At 38.1% G+C, this 21869-nt stretch overlaps 1 protein-coding gene across 1 annotated transcript in view; it reads right to left on the reverse strand.

The window, feature by feature from the left end:
• The window catches only part of PLXNA4 (plexin A4), a 467309-nt gene that overhangs the window by 28929 nt on the left and 416511 nt on the right, over positions 1–21869 (reverse strand). The window contains exons 23-27 of the mRNA XM_072147475.1: positions 21704–21770; positions 19560–19706; positions 16905–17064; positions 14620–14723; positions 8672–8771 (exon numbers count right to left, since the gene is read on the reverse strand). Of these exons, the coding sequence (XP_072003576.1) occupies positions 8672–8771; positions 14620–14723; positions 16905–17064; positions 19560–19706; positions 21704–21770 (578 nt within the window). The remainder of the gene's footprint in view (positions 1–8671; positions 8772–14619; positions 14724–16904; positions 17065–19559; positions 19707–21703; positions 21771–21869) is intronic.

Genomic DNA, 21869 nt, shown 5'->3' on the forward strand with positions numbered 1-21869 from the left:
TTGCAACAGTTGTGTAGACTCAATTCAGGAGTCTTTTCTCTGCATTAATTTCTCCATTATTAAAACACTAAAGGCAGATTTATAAAACACTATTGTGTGATGTGAACACTGCTGCCCCAGGTCCTGTCTAGCATAGAATTGTGCTATAGCCTTCAGCAGTTCCTGGTCTTCTTCATGCCCACTTGGTGTGAAAGTGGCATAAGGGGGAAAATAGTTGCAATTCCTGGCAATGCACAAACTGGTGTACTGATAAGTTCTGATAAATCTGCCCCAATCTATCTATACATAAATTGTATCATATGTTAAATTACAATGTTATATACGATGCTGAGGTTGAAATATCATCACTTTTGTTTTATCTTTCATGAAATTTAGATATAAATTTGAATTGTTCGATTTAAAAATTGTAAGTTCATCAATAACAACACATGGACAAATTTCCTTTTTAAAAAAAAGGGGTAGGTGCGATAGGTGCTTTATAATCAAACACTCTCAGAGGTACAATACTGGCATTGTCCTCATGCTCTGCATTTACTCCTCTAAAGGAAATCTCCCATAAAAATGAAACATGATAAACCAGGGGCACTTACTCATAGATCCAGACTTATATTTTATTTCCATGGACTCCTTTCTTCTAAGATCAACTTGCAAACTTATGCAAACTTCACAAGCTGTTAGATCTGTCTCAGCCTCCCCCTCCTGAACTGTCAGCATTTCCCCATTACTTTGCTTGATGTAATCTCACTGCAGCAGATGAAGTTTCAGCACACAGTAGGAGGGGGGAAGTGCTCCTTGCACACTGTTACATCCTGTGAATCTGCAGCATGGAGGAGCTATGGTAACGCCGCCCAGAAGACCTTCAGGCTCCTTAGCTCCTCCTTAGCATAATTTTAAATGGTGAATTTAGGAGTTAGGAAGCCATGGATACCAATTATAAGAATATTACCACAGTCACGGTTGACTGGATCTATGAGTAAGTGCCCCTGGTTTATCTTGATGGATTTTGATGATAGATTTCCTTTAAGGCAGTATACCACTTCTACCAAGTGTTATAATTAGTTGGTAGCATGTAGTATAGAAAAAGACTGATATCATATCTTTATTATGCATGTCTAATATGTGATTTCCACAATGTTTTAAGTTTGATCTATACTCACCGGCCACTTTATTAGGTACACCATGCTAGTAACGGGTTGGACCCCCTTCAGAACTTCCTCAATTCTTCGTGGCATAGATTCAACAAGGTGCTGGAAGCATTCCTCAGAGATTTTGGTCCATATAGACATGATGGCATCACACAGTTGCCGCAGATTTGTCGGCTGCACATCCATGATGCGAATCTCCCATTCCACCACATCCCAAAGATGCTCTATTGGATTGAGATCTGGTGACTGTGGAGGCCATTTGAGTACAGTGAACTCATTGTCATGTTCAAGAAACCAGTCTGAGATGATTCCAGCTTTATGACATGGTGCATTATCCTGCTGAAAGTAGCTGGGTACATTATGGTTATAAAGGGATGGGCATGGTCAGCAACAATACTCAGGTAGGCTGTGGTGTTGCAACAATGCTCAATTGGTACCAAGGGGCCCAAAGAGTGCCAAGAAAATATTCCCAACACCATGACACCACCACCACCAGCCTGAACCGTTGATACAAGGCAGGATGGATCCATGCTTTCATGTTGTTGACGCCAAATTCGGACCCTACCATCCGAATGTTGCAGCAGAAATCGAGACTCATCAGACCAGGCAACGTTTTTCCAATCTTCTTCTGTCCAATTTCGATGAGCTTGTGCAAATTGTAGCCTCAGTTTCCTGTTCTTAGCTGAAAGGAGAGGTACCCGGTGTGGTTTTCTGCTGCTGTATCTGCCTCAAAGTTCGACGTACTGTGCGTTCAGAGATGCTCTTCTGCCTACCTTGGTTGTAACGGGTGGCGATTTGAGTCACTGTTGCCTTTCCATCAGCTCGAACCAGTCTGCCCATTCTCCTCTGACCTCTGGCATCAACAAGGCATTTCTGCATACACAGAACTGCCGCTCACTGGATGTTTTTTCTTTTTTGGACCATTCTCTGTAAACCCTAGAGATGGTTGTGCGTGAAAATCCCAGTAGATCAGCAGTTTCTGAAATACTCAGACCAGCCCTTGTTGGCACCAACAACCATGCCACATTCAAAGGCACTCAAATCACCTTTCTTCCCCATACTGATGCTCGGTTTGAACTGCAGGAGATTGTCTTGACCATGTCTACATGCCTAGATGCACTGAGTTGCCGCCATGTGATTGGCTGATTAGAAATTAAATGTTAACGAGCAGCTGGACAGGTGTACCTAATAAAGTGGCAGGTGAGTGTATGTCCTTGGAATAGGTGTGCCCAATATGGAGAAGGCTCAGCCTGTGAGCTCCCTTCACCTAGCCTTAACAGCAGTGCCTCAGTAGTGGATTATAATATAGGCAGTTTGGGCAGTAGCCCAGGGCCCAAGCCTTCTAAGGTTCTATGGGCCACCCAAACCCCCCACCAAATTTTGTTCATCCAAGGTCCTTAAACCACAGAAGAAAGCAGTCAGAAGAGACGCATCCTTCTTTCTCCAAGAAGCTTGACTGTGATAGGAAATAAATTCCAGACATTTAGGGGCTATAATATTCATACAGCCCAGCGCCCCTGCAATGACTTGTACTATTATGTGTAGTAAATATCTCTTGGTATGAAATGACATTAAGAATTATACTGCAGTGACTGTAGTAATTCAGTTTTTGTACAGTCTTAGAATTAGGAGACAGTGAAGAAAGTTTGGGTTGGTTTCAGTCATAGGGTTAATGTACCAAGGGAGATTAATTGAAAAGATCAGCCAGGCTCTCTGCTCAGCTGGGTTGACATCACAAATGCCTCATTACTTTTGGTTTTGTAAGTGGCAGTCCTAGGAAAAATATTTGGGGTCAAAAGCAGAAGCTAATGATCCTGAAGATTCTTGCAGACATGGCATGTCAGTAATAACTAGCCTAGATGTTTTCTTTTCATATTTAATGACAGTGAAATAGGGGAGATTTTTCTTCTTCTCAGCAGCCTTCTGACTTTTAATGATTTTTCAGCTGAAGATTATAAAACAAATCACTGCATTTCAGATGATCTTTATCACTATATACATTTGTTTGGGAAGGAATAATAAACTTATATTTAATCAACAAGTTGGTTAAATTACTGGTTTCCAGTATTATCTCCACTTGTATTACAGAGCATAGCTTTTATTGAAACCATGGGGCACATGTATCATAGTTTTGTCTCTCTGAGGTGAATTTTAGAGACATTTGGCGGCTAGTTTTTGCACCTTATGTATGATCCTGTCTTTTTACTTGTGATGAATGTTCACTTTTTCCTATCCTGGCAGGCGCACATTTTGGCTTCTTTTTGAGACTTTTTGTTGCAAATGTCTCGAATCCACATGGACACAAGTCATGTGTGGGGGTTACATGCAGGAGTGGACACAAGACAGGTGAGGGGGTTATATACAGGAGTGGACACAATCCATGTGAGGGGGTTATATACAGGAGTGGACACAATCCATGTGAGGGGGTTATATACAGGAGTGGACACAAGTCACGTGAGGGGGTTATATACAGGAGTGGATACAAGACATGTGAGGGGTTATACAGGCGGTCCCCTACTTAAGGACACCCGACTTACAGACAACCCATAGTTACAGACGGACCCCTCTGCCCACTGTGACCTCTGGTGAAGCTCTCTGGATGCTTTACTATAGTCCCAGACTGCAATGATCAGCTGTAAGATGTCTGTAATGAAGCTTTATTGATAATTCTTGGTCCAATTACACCAAAAATTTTGAAACTCCAATTGTCACTGGGGCAAAAGAAAAAAAATTGTCTAGAACTTCCATTATAAAATATACAGTTTCGACTTACATACAAATTCAACTTAAGAACAAACCTCCAGACCCTATCTTGTATGTAACCCGGGGACTGCCTGTATACAGGAGTGGGCACAAGTCATGTGAGGGAGTTGTATACAGGAGTGGACACAAGACAGGTGAGGGGGTTATATACAGGAGTGGACACAAGCCATGTGAAGGGGTTATATACAGGAGTGGACACAAGTCACGTGAGGGGGTTATATACAGGAGTGGACACAAGACATGTGAGGGGTTATATACAGGAGTGGACACAAGTCATGTGAGGGAGTTGTATACAGGAGTGGACACAAGACACATGAGGGGTTATATACAGGAGTGGACAAAAGCCATGTGAGGGGGTTATATACAGGAGTGGACACAAGCCATTTGAGGGGGTTATATGCAGGAGTGGACACAAGTCACGTGAGGGGGTTATATACAGGAATGGACACGTCACGTGAGGGGGTTATATACAGGAGTGGACACATATCACGTGAGGGGGTTATATTCAGGAGTGGACACAAGTCACGCGAGGGGGTTATATACAGGAGTGGATACAAGACACGTGAGGGGGTTATATACAGGAGTGGACACAGGTCACGTGAGGGGTTATGTACAGGAGTGGACACAAGTCATGTGAGGGGGTTATATGCAGGAGTGGACACAAGACACGTGAGGGGGTTATATACAGGAGTGGACACAGGTCACGTGAGGGGTCATGTACAGGAGTGGACACAAGTCACGTGAGGGGGTTATATGCAGGAGTGGACACAAGACACATGAGGGGTTATATGCAGGAGTGGACACAAGTCACGTGAGGGGGTTATATGCAGGAGTGGACACAAGCCATGTGAGGGGTTATATGCAGGAGTGGACACAAGCCATATGAGGGGGTTATACACAGGAGTGAACACAAGTCACGTGAGGGGGTTATATACAGGAGTGGATACAAGCCATGTGAGGGGGTTATATACAGGAGTGGACACAAGTCACGTGAGGGGGGGATATACAGGAGTGGACACAAGCCATGTGAGGGGGTTATATACAGGAGTGGACACAAGTCACGTGAGGGGGTTATATACAGGAGTGGACACAAGCCATGTGAGGGGGTTATATACAGGAGAGGACACTACTGTTAATTTGGGATTTAACATGTTTAATTTTTAATGCATTTTGAAACTAATTACAACAGCTCAGGAGAGGAGATTTGCCTTATTTCATTACTTTTAACATTTGAATGTACAAACGCATAGTAAACGTAATGTTAACACATTTTATTAACGCAACATTTATATTGCATTTTGTAAAAACAAGTGTTAACAGTAATGAAATAAGGCAGATTACCTCTCCTCAGCTGTTGTAATTAGTTTCAAAATGCATTAAAAACGCAGTTAAACCACTACGTGTGACCACACCCTTAGAAGTAACCAATTAAAAAAAAATTCAAAAATGTAAGAATTTACACTACTAAATGAGAGGTGAGCTGGTATCTTTTCCAAATTGCGCTTCCCTGTTTTACCCTGAAGTAATTGTAGTTATTTGCAAATTTATTCACCTTATTATTACCAAATAAGGCTACATTCACATGAACGTATGGGGGACGTATTTATGGGCGTCCCCCATACACTTCTTTGGGCTCACGGCCCTGTATGAGAGCGCTACGGTACAGCCCATAGAAAGATAAGACATGTCCTTTCTACGTAATATGGTAATATGGCGCCCCTGCTCCTCTCCACAGCACCGATGTATGCCCACCATACTACGGTACGGCGGGCATACATCGTGTGAATGTAGCCTAAGATGGGGAAGATTAATCAAAAATGACTTAAATTAAGTCAGTTAGACTCTGAAAGGGAACCTGTCAACAGCTTTCATATGCTCATGTAGGGATTGAAGTATCCTTTTTAGAGTTTGCTCTTTTATGTAATAATCTCCCATTTGTAAATATCTGCAAAATGGTATATTACCTAGAACAATGGGAGAGGTTTATCAGAAGTGTCTGATGGCAAATCAGTTGCTTAAGGCAAGCAATCAGAGCTTAGTTTTATTTTCCCTTGGCAGTTTATAACATGAAAGCTTAACTTTGATTGCTTGCCACGAGTAAGCAGAACAGTTGTGCTCTTAGAAAATTCTGATAAATCTCCCTCAATGTTTTTGGTATCATATTAAAGGTAAAAGTCAGCCTGGTTCTGGGAGCCACAGAACCACAGATATAGGCAGTTAAAGACAAAGGCCCCACAAAGGCCCCATCAAAACTAGTGCAGACAATGGAGCAGATTTATCATGCTGTCTAAAAGTCAGAATATTTCTAGTTGCCCATGGCAACAAATCACAGCTCAGCTTTCATTTTACCAGTGCTCATGAATATTTTAAAGGGGGGCTGTGATTGGCTGCCATGGGCAACTAGAAATATTCTGACTTTCAGACAGTTTCATTAATCTACAATGCTCTACTGTACGATCGCGAAGCCTATTGGATATTCACGTTGGACTCTCGCCATCCACTAGGTCTCAATATGAAAAATGATCTCCTCTATCACTATACAGCTTAAGTGTGTGTAAAACATATACTCTCTTACCAAATTCGCTAGCATCTTCCTCTTCTCCCCATGCCCTTTTGTCCTTCTGACAGTCCATGAAGCATTTATTTTAAAATAACGACTGATTGTTCTTATGCATTTCTTTCCCTTTTTTTTCCAGACTTCCCCCCCTCCTTCTTCTTTTCTTTCAAGATGTTAGGGCCAACTTGATTGCTTCTGTCGCTGCATTTATCAGCAAACTATAAACTCATCGGTTTTCATGCCTTTTTTTTTTTTTTTTTTTTTTGCCCTGCGATGTATCCCTAACTCTTGAAACTAACAATACTGACATGTGTCTTCTTTAAAATGTATTTCATGTATTGTTAACTTATTGTTAACGTATTGTTAACTTATTGTTAACTTATCTCTAGCATGTTGCGATGTACTTCTAATTTTTGAAACTAACAATTCTGACATGTGTCTCTCTTAAAATGTATATTATCTATTGTCAACTTACTTCCAGCATGTCTTTTTGAATTTGCATGTTATCCCACATTGTTGTCTGTTCATATTCACTTTTCTCTTTTTAATGTTAACATGCATTTGTTTACGAACTTGACACTCCGGTCTGTTTCTTCCTCCAATGACGATGTTCGAGGATTCCAGGAAGTGACACATACGGCATCATCAGTTTGGGGGTGTGTCTGTCTAAGCATATGCTTTTTAGTTTGTTTGTATCATTCAGTTTGTTTAAGCCATGATTAAGAGCGGTCTGCCCGCTTGAAACATGTTGGCCATGTAACACTCTGGAATTTTAACAATTATGCCCTAATAAAAGTGTGGATTATCTTGGATGAAGCTGGACACGGAATCCTTTTTTCCTACGTCTGTTAACCTGTTGCAGCCCTTGCAGTGGGGCAGTCCGTGCTTCATTGGATTCTCCTGTTTGGCGTGAGGTGAGCTGGACTCTTTCAAAGTTTCATTAATCTGCCCCTATGTGCCTATGTAGTGTGTAGTGTGCGCCTGATTCATGAATTGTGGTGCACGTCCTTCATGAATCTGGCAACCCCGCACTGCTCTAGTAGTGTGCACCTTTTTTAGTGCAAAGTCAGAAAGAAAACGGTCTCAAACACTTTTCAAACACAATTCTGCTTGTATCTGCATGTAGCTCATTGAATGACAAACCTGGCCCAATTTGAAATAGGAGATTGCTACCTTTAACATAATACCAAAAACATAGTTCTAGGACCTAGAATCTAGGTGCTAAAGAGCCAAGAATATGGGTATCTGAAATGAAGCACCCTCTTCAGCTGCTGTCATTAGATGTTCTGGCTGTAGCCCTAAAATATTGAAAGAAAGTATTTTAATCTGTCCTACAATAGATGCACTGGTAGCATTGAAAGATATGTGACCATACAATGATAGAGTTTATAACTCTCACTGGTGGTTTTTGAATGATAATTTCTGTAATTAATCTCATTTTAGCCACAAGTGAAGAGAAGACATAAAACTTGTGTTATACATCAAAGTAGACATCTATATTAAAAGTGACATTAACTGTCCTCAGTATACACATAACACTAATATGGGGAATCAGAGTAGGATAATAGCTACTGTCATAGCCAATTAATATTCCAGCAAACTGTGTTTGGCTTGGGCACTTGATGGTTATTCTCCTGGCAATAGCGGAGCACATCTTTCTGTAAGTGCAATTTAGCACAGTCTACACATGCCCTGTATGAATGGCAGAGATCTAATATGTGCTGTATACTAATCACAAGACAATGTATGGGGTATGATGTTGAGTCAAAGGGACTCTTGTGAAGATTAGTAGTAGAAGCCAACAGGGAAACTGTTCAATGAAATGTTAGGTGACAATTACACCCAACCTCTACAATGGGTAAGATGTTCCTTGCCAGAATTCACATAATTTATTAACTTTATTCACGCAGCTGAGTAGTTCTGTAAGCTTTTAAAGTGTCTTAAATGAATTTCTTTCAGTATTCAGAAGTACTGTCTGAATTTTACAAAACCATTAAAAAGCCCCCCCAAAAAAGATGTGATTTCCATGTGTAAATGTGAGGCTCGATTCACTCATAGTATTTTTAGCAGTGTATTGCATTGCAACTTTTTTTTCCAGCGGTCTCATATCCATGCCTTTGGGACCACAAAAAACTGAAACTTATGTAAAGTGTGAAAAGATGAAAACCTTGCCATTAAAATAATTTAAAAATGTGTGCTTTCCTACCATATCTACTGGCAGACGTCCTTGACACAGTAGAATTATTTACAGCATTGTAAGCGGTGACCTGTTTAGATACCAGTGCTACCACTGCCCCATCTGGAACCTGTTGATGAAATAAAAATATTCATGAGTCAATGGCTTAATTCCTAATACAATATTGGGTTACTTTCACATCTGAGGTCTGCTCACAGGTCGTTTACAGAAGAGACTACCAGAGCAGCTAACGCAGTCAGGAATAGGACCTGGCCTATAATTTACATCATGGGCAGTCGGCTCATACATGGGTCCATGGAAAACATAGCTGTGTGAGCCCATAGAAATAAATGGGGACATGACTTCATCATTTCAACAGCTAGCACACATCTCATTTTTTTCTAACGGCTCATACATAAGATGCAATTCATGTGCATGAGCTTTTATGTGTTAAAAATCTCCAAAACTTGTGCCCTTCCCTTTCTCAACCTTATAACTTGCATCTCATTTTGACCATAATGTCTTTTATTTTTGCATTGTACCCCTATACTGCCTTTAGTTCTCCTTTTCTTTTTTTAATCTAAAGAGGATACATTACACTACTTGTGAGTTAAAGGCTTGTTGAACCATTTACTATTATACTAGAGTGTGATCTATCCAATAGTTTTTGCCATTTTGGACTGTACAGTATAAAAACTTTTTTTAGACCTAGACTGTACTAGGAATGCGAAGACACAAGAGTAGAAGGCAGGGTGCATCTGCACCTATGTAGACTGTGTTCTGCTCTTGTACCTACCTTTTATGGATTATAAATATTATTAAATTAATAATACAATATAATTTTGTTCTGAGAGTCAATATACAATATGACTTACTGTACACTATTTAAACATGATTTAATATTGGTATTCATTTTACACCTGGATGTATGCTAAACTCTGCATTTTTGTGAAATCTCTGTATTAATGCTCTCTGCATTTTTTTAAATCACTGTAATAACATTTTTCTTTTTTAATAAAGAAAATTAATTATCACTAGGCAACTGCATTTTGCCATTTCCTCTGCAACAGAACACAGGAAAAATGAATAATCAAACAGCAACAGCCATAAGGCAGAGCTATATAGAGAAATGTCAAAATAATAGGCTTCTGAAGCATGTCATTTTGGTGTTATTACTGGGTACGTGATAATACCATCGATTGTAAGCAATAATACATTTAATCTTGCTGAACAACACTGTAGCATTAGGCCTGGCACTAGAGGTTGGCACACAGCAGGAGATAGCTTTTACTTGAAACCATGGTCTCCACAAAGTACTCTATGCTTATATGTGATATACACTGGATGCTGTGTAACTAGGAACAGATCACATAAAATGTGCAGCAAACATTAACTAATGCAGAAAACAAAACACAAAAATATAAAGTTTTCATTTTGTCCCAATAATCCATGAGAATTAACTTGCTATATGCTATTATTTTGAAAAATATCCTTCCACAGAGTTGACAAACTTTTATTACAACATATACAACAATAAAAGCCAAAGCTTGTCACATAAATGTATAATAAGAATAATTCCAAGTATAGGTCTTCTTATGTATTCTCCCACTGAGAATTTTATCTTAGCTATAGAGGTGATAAAATACAAGAAAAGAAACATCTCTTCAGGAGATGCTGCCTGAATGTTAGATAATCATGGGCCCAGGAGTATGAATAGCTGAACTGTTGGGACAGTGTGCCAGCTCAGATGCATAGTAAGATACATATTCAGGGGTAAGGTTATAGCAGTAGATTGTTCTGAAAACTCTTTACTGAACCATGACATTAAAATTCCTTTTTTTAATATTCTCATCTCTCATCATGATTATTATAACTAATGCACTAACCTTAATTACATTTGTAATGACCATTAAAAACACTGAATGCGATAATTTACATAAAGAAAAGCTGTAAGGACACATGGATACAATAAAACATAAATTAATTCTGCAGTGCTTTTTTTTTTACTATAAATCAAACCATTCTACATAAAACAAAACTAGAAAAACAAATAAGGAATGTTCCTAATAGGCCAGAATAAACAATATTGTAGGGCATTTGATAAATCTGCCTAACATACCACTGCCTAAATTCAAGAAGCTTCTGAAAGGAAACCTACCGTAATGAGTCTGCCATCAGAAGTAGATCTGGTGGTATACTCCTCCTACCTTCCTCTGCCCTCTTCTGTAATTTAATAATCCTGGAACCTAACTTATTAAATACTTTATTTTAGTAATATGTAAATTAACTGCAGAGGCTACTGGGGTGTGTACTATCCTGACCGGGCACTGGGAGCTAAGGCTACTTCACGCCTCAGTAGCATCTGCTGTTAATTTACATATTACAAAAATATTATTACATATTATTAAAAATAAAGTTAAGTAACGTATATACTCGAGTATAAGCCAAACTGGCTTTAACACAAAAAACTTGGAAAACCTATTGACATGAGTATAAGCCAAGGGTGGGAAATGCATTGGTCACAGCCTCCCAGTATATAGCCAGCCCCCTGTGGTATATAGCCTGCCAGCCCCTGTGGATATATAGCCTGCCAACCCCTGTAGTATATGGCCTGCCAGCCCCTGTAGTATACAGCCTGCCAGCTCCTATAGTACACTGCCAGCCAGCTCCTATAGTATACTGCCAGCCAGCTCCTATAGTATACTGCCAGCCAACCCCCAGTAGTATATAGCCTACCAGCCCCTTGTAGTATATCACCTGCCAGCCCCAGTAGTATATAGCCAGCCAGCCTCTTGTAATATATAGCCTGCCAGTCCCTGTAGTATACAGCCAGCCAGCCCCTGTAGTATATGGCCTGCCAGCCCATGTAGTATATAGCCATCCAGCCCCTCTAATATACAGCCTGCCAGCCCCCTGCAATATATAGCCAGCCAGCCCCCTGTAGTATATAGACAGCCAGCCCCTGTAGTATAGAGCCTGCCAGCCACTGTAGTATAGAGCCTGCCAGCCCCCTGTAGTATAGAGCCAGCCAGCCCCCTGTAGTATTTAGCCTGCCAGCCCCCTGTAGTGTATAGCCTGCCAGCCCCCCGAAGTATATAGCCAGCCATCTCCCTGAATTATATAGCCTACCAGCCTATGGTGATATATAGCCAGTCAGCCCCTGTAGTATATGGCCTGCCAGCCCCTGTAGTATACAGCCTGCCAGCTCCTATAGTATACTGCCAGCCAGCTCCTATAGTATACTGCCAGCCAGCTCCTATAGTATACTGCCAGCCAACCCCCAGTAGTATATAGCCTACCAGCCCCTTGTAGTATATCACCTGCCAGCCACAGTAGTATATAGCCAGCCAGCCTCTTGTAATATATAGCCTGCCAGTCCCTGTAGTATACAGCCATCCAGCCCCTGTAGTATATGGCCTGCCAGCCCATGTAGTATATAGCCATCCAGCCCCTCTAATATACAGCCTTCCAGCCCCCTGCAATATATAGCCAGCCAGCCCCCTGTAGTATATAGACAGCCAGCCCCTGTAGTATAGAGCCTGCCAGCCACTGTAGTATAGAGCCTGCCAGCCACTGTAGTATAGAGCCAGCCAGCCCCCTGTAGTATAGAGCCAGCCAGCCCCCTGTAGTATTTAGCCTGCCAGCCCCCTGTAGTGTATAGCCTGCCAGCCCCCTGAAGTATATAGCCAGCCATCTCCCTGTATTATATAGCCTACCAGCCTATGGTGATATATAGCCAGTCAGCCTCTGTAGTATACAGCCTGCCAGCCCCTGTAGAAAAAAAAATTAACACTACTCGATGGCGCTTGGGTCCTTCTTTTATATAGACTCTAGTATAAGCCGAGTTAGGGTTTTTCAGCACAAATTTTGTGCTGAAAAACTCAGCTTATACTCGAGTATATATGGTAAATCTGTCCCTGTATATATTCACTCTTCTGTAAACATTTTGAACTTCATTGCGCGACTAGACAAACCTGATTTTTATTTTTATAAAAGATAAATTCCATATAAGCACAAGTGGTCACTGCATACTTGTGGCTCTACTATATACTCATACAATAAAGTATTGTGTCTCCTCTGACCTTCAAGCAACAAATGTTAATCCTTATGATTTCCTCTCTGATGGTAATTACTTTCTAATCTGCTTTTCATTTCCAGTTTTTGCCCCATGCTAAGAGACAACACCCTGACATTTAATTTAGCAATGGCACCAGAACATCACCCAGGGCTCTTGTTTTAGAGGCTAGTCGGCTTATCTCCAAAATTATTTGCACATTAATGAACAACGTGAGATTTTATCATGTTCTGGGCTGGCAAAGGCAGCAGAAAACTTTGCCAGCAGCATTTGGGAGAGAGGCAGGGTGATTGGCAGATGGACTGAGGAGGGAAGGTTTTTCTCTATTCTTTTCATCTGCAGTTTACACTTTGCAATTATTCTATAGGAATGTGAATGTTTCAAACCCAAAGTGTCTATGTTGTTATAAAGAAGAAATATTCAGCACTCAATGCTGTGCCACATCCAGTTACATACACTGTTTGGCTTATAGTATGAGCCTCTGCTGTTATTACTCCTGATTATCCACAGTAAAACACATTTTTAATCTGTGAATTGCATAATAAATGTCTTATTGTTTGAGTGCAATGTTTTTCTAATATAACCCTGAATAGTTCTTTACACAGGAGTTTTACTTCTAGCAATGCATGAATACTGTGCAAGCACATTGAGACCTTACAAACTATGCAAAATACAATTTCATGAACATTTAGTCGTAAAAAGTATTAGTTACTTCTACCTTGCAGCTTCTTCCTCTTTCCTATGGATGCATGGTTAAATCACTGAAAGAGTGCTGCCCATACTGTATAAAATACTGTTGATAATGTAGTCCACAATAGGCCTTCTTTAACAAAACTGACATCATTGCCTATAGTGAAAGTTTTATGTTTCTAAAAAGTTGAGATATAATTGGTTGCTATGGGCAACTAAAACAGTTGACTGTCAGTCAGCAACCTGTCACTCACCCAGCTGTATGTATATTAACATACTATTTGGCTAAATCTAGTTAGTAAATATATAGTTATGTAGAGGTGCTGGGATTCAGCACAGGCATGCACAAGTTTTATACCTCTAAGCAAAGGTTCAATAAATTCCATTATAATTGCTTATAACAATTTTTGCATTAATTTCATATTTTAAAAGTCTATAGATATATTTTAGTAGTTAATTTGTTCACATTTCTGTTACTTTAAGTAAAATTTGTGCGAATGTGCTTTTATGTACACCTACATTAAGGGGCCTAATGACATTGGAATTTTCAGTGCGAGTACAAGTTAATTGCACATAATTATGACAACTTCAAACCAGGTAAATATATGATGACAGAGAGGAGAAGACGTTCATGCTTTCAGCGTTCAACTTATCAGTCTCTAAAAGTAGAGCTTTTAATAATCTTCACAAATGGAAGTTGTAACTTTAGTTAACCGTTTCAAATAGTAGATAAGTAACTCCCTGATGGAAATCTAACACGCTACCATAAGTGCATAAAGCAGGTTCCCTTTTCCATGGAATCCATTTTAACTGGCACCCATCTCTATTGAGAAAGACTATAAGACCATAATGATAATGATGTAATATATCTTAAATTGTATCAGAAAGATTTGGTGGCACTGGCAACAAACGCTTGATAATTCATACGTTTTATTTAAAATAAATAAAATCCTTTGACAGGGATTTTTAACTTATACATTGATAACACATCTATAGGATAGCTCATTACTATCATATCAGTGGGGAAACTGAGCCTGTGGCTCTGAAAGCTATATAGAGAATGGAGCCGGAAGAACAGATCTATTCTTTGTTTAGTGGTAAGGTTAGGTACCTGCAGCTTATCTATCGAGGAAGCTAATAAGTCAGGAATATATAAAATGTGGAGAACAAATTCAAATGATTTTTTTTATGAAATTGGAAATGAATCACAAACCTGATAGTGTGCAATAACATTCAATCTCTTCCAGTCGTTCTCTATTTTCGTGGTAATGTCTTCATCTTGTAAGATCATTCGAGCTCCGCTTGCTTGTCTCCATTCTGAAAAATATGTATAATATCTAAAATATCTGTGCCTATAACCTTTAAAAGTACTGCAGTCCAATGGAACATGACGCTGAATACAAAGTCATTTTTCTCTTTAAGGCGAAAGCAGCATTCGTGTCCTTAGACCATGTCATGCAGTTCTACCCCATCACTTGAATAAGACTGAACTGTAACAGTGGAGACAGACCATGACTAATGACACACTGGAATTGTTTTTGGAAAAATATTTCAGTAAGATGTTTAAAATAATTAATTGAATCAATTTTGGGCCCCTGTGTATGGACATCAAGGAGGCATGTAGAGATAACATTCAGAGGCATAATGTACAGTGTTGACAACGCCATGAGTATGGAGTCAGATCTACTTTTAATTAATGGAAGTTTTGCCACTTCCTTTTAAACAGTCAACACTTGCGATTGGTGCTTGGTGTTCAGTAATCAAACCCGGACCCAGCAAGTTTTTTAAAATTTTATCGAGTAGTTCATGAGTAGTTGCCTGACTTTTTTGTTTGTTTCCATAAAAGGAAGCCTATCAGTAACAAAACAGTTGACACTCTCATTTAGAGAATGGGGAAGCTGAGACCTATATAGGATGAGGGCCATGCTGGTTACAAGACTGATAAATTAATATTTCCCTGTACAGTCTTTGAACCATAAGCACACAAGAGGTAGCTCCATCTTGTGCACCGGTCCAGGCTCTATGCACGGGATGCCACTTACCTGTGCAATAAGCTATGGCTCTATCATCCAATGTGGACTCTGCTAGAGCCAGCATTCAGATCAGCTCTCCCCATGGTCTTTATTTCACTGATGATTGACTGACTTATATTTACTTTAAATGATTTGCATGATATTAAAGCACCATTATCCTAATAAGATTCCTATGTTCATGTTTTATTATATCAATGACACTAATAACATTTCCATTTATATGTCTATATTATGTGTAGATTACCAATATAATTACTGCCTTTTTATTCTATAACCTAACATTACAAATGGAAACACAAATGACTGTACTATTTTAAAGTGTCAAGGAACAATAAAAAAAAAATGAAATGGTGTGCTGCAGTGAATGCTGTACATTATATTAGAAATGGTAAGATATTCTCGTAGCTCAACTTTCAAGGTTACATAGTATTTCAAACTTGATTAAAAATATATTATTGTAGAAGAACACTTTAAAGACTATTTTTCCATAATGTCTCTCTTTCTAATGAATGATCTCATAAATGGCTTAGGAAACTCTGCTAAAGGTGACCTCCATAAGAGATTCATATTCAACAAGTCTAAGAAAAGGGAAGTGTGGCCTATACATTGTCATCAGATCGCTGAGCTCCTTTAAGCGGGAACACCGAAGACAGACACTCTTCATCCAATCTGTTTCTGCTCTACCTTGTAGAGAGAGGTAAGTAAAAATCCCATTATCTTTATCTCTCCTTCCAATCAGAAGTGCCGGTGAAGGCAAACTCTGAAGACAGCAGCTGTGAACTCTTTATATTTCATTCGGAAGATAGTGTATCTTTCACTGCATACATGAATTGCTGAATTTCTTTACCTCAAGTATTGCAGGAAGCTCCAATTCAGAGAATATCCTTAATAAAAGCCAAGGACATTGCCAATAACAAGCTTTTTCATTGCTACTTGCTTTGGGAGAATACAATGGGCAGCAGACTTTTATTGTCAGTCATACACAGACAAACTAATTCTGAATAAAATGTGGAATTAGTGAAGTGGTCATGAAAAATGTATTTTGTAGTTGCAGCAAACGATAGTAGCCTTTTGGTTTAATACAGACTAGATAATCTTTGGTGATAGCTACTCTAGTACATTGTGCTCTAAATGGGGAGTATCTCCAAAAGTCCCATAAAGTATACATGGAGCAGCAGAACATATGCTCCATGAGAATATGGCTCCATTCTTACTATAAGAAATTTACATTGTCATTCTAAGATCATGCCTTTAAATACTTCTGGGGTAACACATTTCTTTTCTTCTTCCATAGATGACAACTCTTTACTTCTGTAGTAACTAGTTAATGTAGCATGGTTAAATGGTCAAATTTGGATAAATATGTAATTTTACACAAATTTACTGTCAACAGATGGTAACCTATATAATTATCAGCACATCCCACTTGTACTGTCTCTAATATCAGCAAGTGATATTCAGTTACCTAGATCCATGTCAGCTGCCTTAGGTCGATGTGAACAAGGTAGGTTCTTAAATATGGTGTCCAGGATTTTCTCCTTTACTTGAGTAATTGTATCACAGTTGAGGATTTTCACTGGAATCATAGGACTGTTCACATTATCAGGATTAACGCAGTTGAGGACCTAAAGAGAAAAATTAAATATAAGGTGAATTAATATATGTGTGTATTACAAGAAGCCAATGAGGTAGAAGGGCACTTCATAAGCTTCTTTCGATTTACCTAACAATCTGTGATTTTACAGAAAATGCTTTATTGGTAACTCTTTATAAATATAGCCCTTCTATATAGCATTGGGCCATATACGTGCAGTTATAGGACCTATACAGCCATTAAATGATTTGTGCAATTTCAGCTCTGCCGTCTCATCATACATTATAAAGTTGTCTTCCAATTTATTACCGCATTCATATACAAGAAAAATCTACAGCATACCAAATATCTGCTTAGAACAGAATTCAATTTACAGGAGTTGGTATTTGAAAAGAGCTCCTTAATGGTATACTAGCTTTCAAGAATGATATTAGTGAAGACACCGCGCTTCAAGGAACTTGTCCATTCCAACTACTTTCTGATTTATTTAAATAACAGTTGCAAATGACATGTTAATATTTAAAAGATAGTCTGTTTTCTGGACTGATGGCTCTGGTATTTCTTTCCTCGAGCTTCATGTGTTTTCTCGTTCATTCATTTTCATCATAGGTGGGTATCTATCATCTACAGCAGAACATCCTATTCATCAATTCCGACACAGCCAGCTCTCTGTAATTTGACCTATTCATTTAAAGAACCTGGTGGGATTTCAATTAGTTTCCAAGACTTGTAATGTACTCTGAGCGACACACAGTACAAAAAACTTCTGAATATGATAAAAACATTTCAAGTGTGTGCTGCAGTCAAGACCCAAGGCAGGGGACAGACTTGCCAGTGATCACCTGAGTTCACCTCAACAAACTTTTGTTCACAATTCATTTGACTAAAGTTTTTGCCAGATATTTTAAAACGAGAAAATCAACAAGTATAATTCCGGTAACATTCCAGGACACACATACAGTTATCAAAGGTATTATTTATTTCAAGTGGCACTGTACTAATTTCTAAATCGCACAAGTTCCTTACAAATTGTAATCCTACTTAACTTTAAAGAGATTTGGTTACACAATTAAAAGTCAGAACAAGCCTTATTCCTAAAGTGTTCTTCACTTTGGGTCACAGTATGTTCGGATTACTAACATAAGCTGAGTATTACTTTTCTCATAAGAAAACTTACTTTTCTCCAAACTTCCAAAACAAGACAGCATTTTGGACTTCATGTTAAGTTTAAAATGTTAAAGGTAAGAATTGATAAAATAATCTTTCTTCAGCCATGTGATTAATCGTGGCTATGAAAGTAAAACACTCATATGTATGGCTTATTGCTTACACACTGGATTACAATATTAGCATTATCAGTACATTATAACATTATGCATATGTTGTTTCTGTATGTAAGTCGGTTTTGATGACCACATTGGCTTCCAAAAACCCAAGACAAAAGTTCAAGACAATTGAAACAGTGGGCTTTTACTGCAAACTACAGAACCTTTATAATATAATGTATTTTAATTATCATTTTTTTATTTTTAGTTATTTTTATGTCACTGTAACTATATGGAAAATGCTAATAATTTGCCTCTGACAGTTCTATTATTTCCATTTCTATTTAGGTTCTCGTACACATAAATTGCTGGGAATAAGAGATAGACCATAATTGTTGTGTTAAAACGTTAATGTCCAGTCCAGCTCAAGATATTAAAATGTGAATTTCCAGGCATAGCAAATAAACTAACTAAAATAAGGAGAAAGACAAAGCCAGAATAAAATCTAATGGCTAACGAGTTCTTACTGGCTTCCAAATAACAATATAATTCTATATTTTACATCTGTCAATCAATGATGGAATTTGAGTATAAGCCCTTGCTTAGAACTTATGGGAGGTCATTTATCTTTATTTTTCAATCTGTTTTATCTGTCTTTCTTGAGACATTTCTTGGCGCATTGCAATTTTTATGCCTTTTTGGGGACATTTTGAAATGTCTGCTGGACATTTGTTTTTCGTCAGTAAGACACATTTATCTTCTATTCCAGATGTGCTAAATGTCGCAAGTGACATTTATCATTTCAAGTTGTCTAAAATTTGCAACATTTTTTGGCGCGAAAAACTCCAGACTAAACCATACTTAAGGAAAACTTAGAAAATGGAAAGAAGTTACTTGCGACATTTGTGCAACATTTTTGCAACATGTGTAGCAAATGTTAAAAAAAAGCCCCCATTTAACACAAGGAAAAAGTGTGATTGATAAATACCAAAAAAACAAAAAACGACAGGCAAAAACTATCCAAAAAAACCAGACATAAGATAAATGACCCCCTTGGAGTTGTCTCAATGAGACAAGCCTTTCCCATATACACTATTCGAACATTTGAGCATTATTTAAAATAATGCTCAAATCTTCTAATAGGGGGTTCTCTTGGCAAAATCAGCAGTGTGGCAACTGGAGGGGATGTAAGAGATAAACCCTTTAAATTTAGAAGGCAGTAACTTCTAAAAGAACATCTCGTAAAGGAAAGTTGTATTACCAGTGTCTTGTAGTCAATCTGTTGCCTGATAAGCTTGTCTTCGCTCAGTGAATAACGGGCTTCTCCTGTGATGGAATCAATTGGACCTTTTTCCATTTGTTGCTTGATGGCGCAGAAGAGAGAAAATAGAGGCTCCCCGGCACATTCCTGAAACAAAGCAGTAATCTAGTTGAGTGTTGAGAATTGTAGTTTTGTAACTAGAATTTGCTTAACTAAAGCTTTGCCAAATTTTTGCCAAGAATTGATTAGAGTCTGAACCTTTATGGACCAACCTGCTTTATTTGTCCTATAAAATGGCATATAACCCCCTCAGATCTTCTCAAACACAGTTTTTTTTAAATTAACTTATTTTGTTTCACAATTATTTTACAATTTTTTAAATTTTCAGCTTTTACTAAAATGATAATAACAGAATCCTAACAGACATCATGCAAATAGACAATAATGGAAACCATCAAAAACACTGAAATCAATGGACATTGTTATTATAATTCTAATATCCATTAGAATTCTGTTATTACCTTGTATACAAGATTTGTATTTAAGGTTGACCTGTATATCAGGAAATAGAATTAAAAGTCTGATGTACAGACATAAATATCAAGCATGCCACCTATCTTCTGCAGTCCAACACTTTCATTTGGGTCTTCTGTTTGACAAATGCCAATGCAGCCAATATCTCACGTTGATGAATATATATGAGCCATAAATAAATCTTATCAATTTATGAGTGCAGATTTATGTTCTATTATGTATCAGAAAATATTAAGTGCCAGAAATTGCCACATTCATAGTGTATATATGAAATGATTCATAGATAGGAAATAGATACGAGCCAATCAATAGTTACTGCTTCGAGCCATGTGTCTGCACACTTCAATGTTTATGACAGCTGTCTGGAAATATATGCAAAATGGCTGCTATTAGAAGGTTAACCTGTAGTAGGGTAATGAGCCCAGATCTTTCTGGAAATGTGGCCTGGTTATCACTTGGTAATTACAGGGCACTGACACAAATTACATGATGATTATATGTTTACATGGGCACAAAAGCTGTAGAAATGCCCAGTCACAGTGGGACTCAGTAAACTTGTTTAAGATACATTTTCCAGCTTGTGTGAGATCTGGAGTTGTTTGCTGATATCCTTCTTGTAGCTAATGGTACGGAGAGCCATGGCAGGTGCCAGGGACAAATACCAGACCTCTGATGGTTTGAAGAACAGCAGTGAGGAGTGGGTTGCATGAAATTACTGCACATTCCACACTGGTTGGATGATGTAAATAAACTGAAGAATGTTAACACGATTCTGGGTAACTTTCATTTACCGAAACATCAACAACTCAGCAAGAAAAGATAGATAGTAAAGTGACATTTTCTTATACACTAGAAGCAGACACTGTATGAAATCCTCTTCCAACTGAATATATAGAAAAACTAGCACAGCAAGGAAAATAGTTAGAATTTTCTTTTTTAATTTCTGAAGGCTGTCAATAACCATTGTCAGCTCTCTATGGTGATTTCTACAAATAAATATACCACAATATGTTCACACCTATTATGTAAGTATTTATATTTAGTATTTATATTTATAATATTTAGGTATAAGAGGATCCATTTAGCAAGTTGAATGGATAATATAGTGGTTCTGTATTCTTTCAGTTATGTAGAAGCCAACATGAAGACAGCTTTGTTATTTCCTTGCTACTTTTTGCTTTTGTAGATGTGGATTTGGTAATTATGTTTTGTGTTTTTACATGTATGTATTCTAGGACCAAGGACAACTCATCACGTGGAGGAGACAAACTAGTTGCTAGATATTACTTATAGGATCCACATGTATAATATTAACAAAAGAGAATGTGGACAGTTCTACATCATTTCCACATAAAAAGTCATAACTACACATATAAGCACAAGTTCTTCATTTCTGTCATCGGAGTCGAGACAGGTAGATTCCTTTCATGGACATCTAGGCTTTTGTGAAATAGATTTGATATATAAAGTTCATTGGCAAATATTTATTAATAGGTCTTCAATAAGGACAACTTTAAACTTGACTAAATAAGAGATAGTTGCATCACTATAATTTACAAATTAGTGCTTATTACATACAGTTTTAAGAACTTTCTTCATGCAATACTCACCTTCAAAAACTTGTACAGAAGGAATGTAAACCAATTGGTCAACATTTTCTCTGCAACTGACTCTGTTCTAAATGAAGAAATATTTGAAATGTTATTTAACAACACAATGGACCTGTTCTAGTATTACAGAGATATTAATATTCCGTAAAACAACAAAGCAATACTT

Source organism: Engystomops pustulosus, chromosome 4, assembly GCF_040894005.1.
Source record: "Engystomops pustulosus chromosome 4, aEngPut4.maternal, whole genome shotgun sequence".
NCBI classification, from domain to species: Eukaryota; Metazoa; Chordata; class Amphibia; order Anura; family Leptodactylidae; genus Engystomops; species Engystomops pustulosus.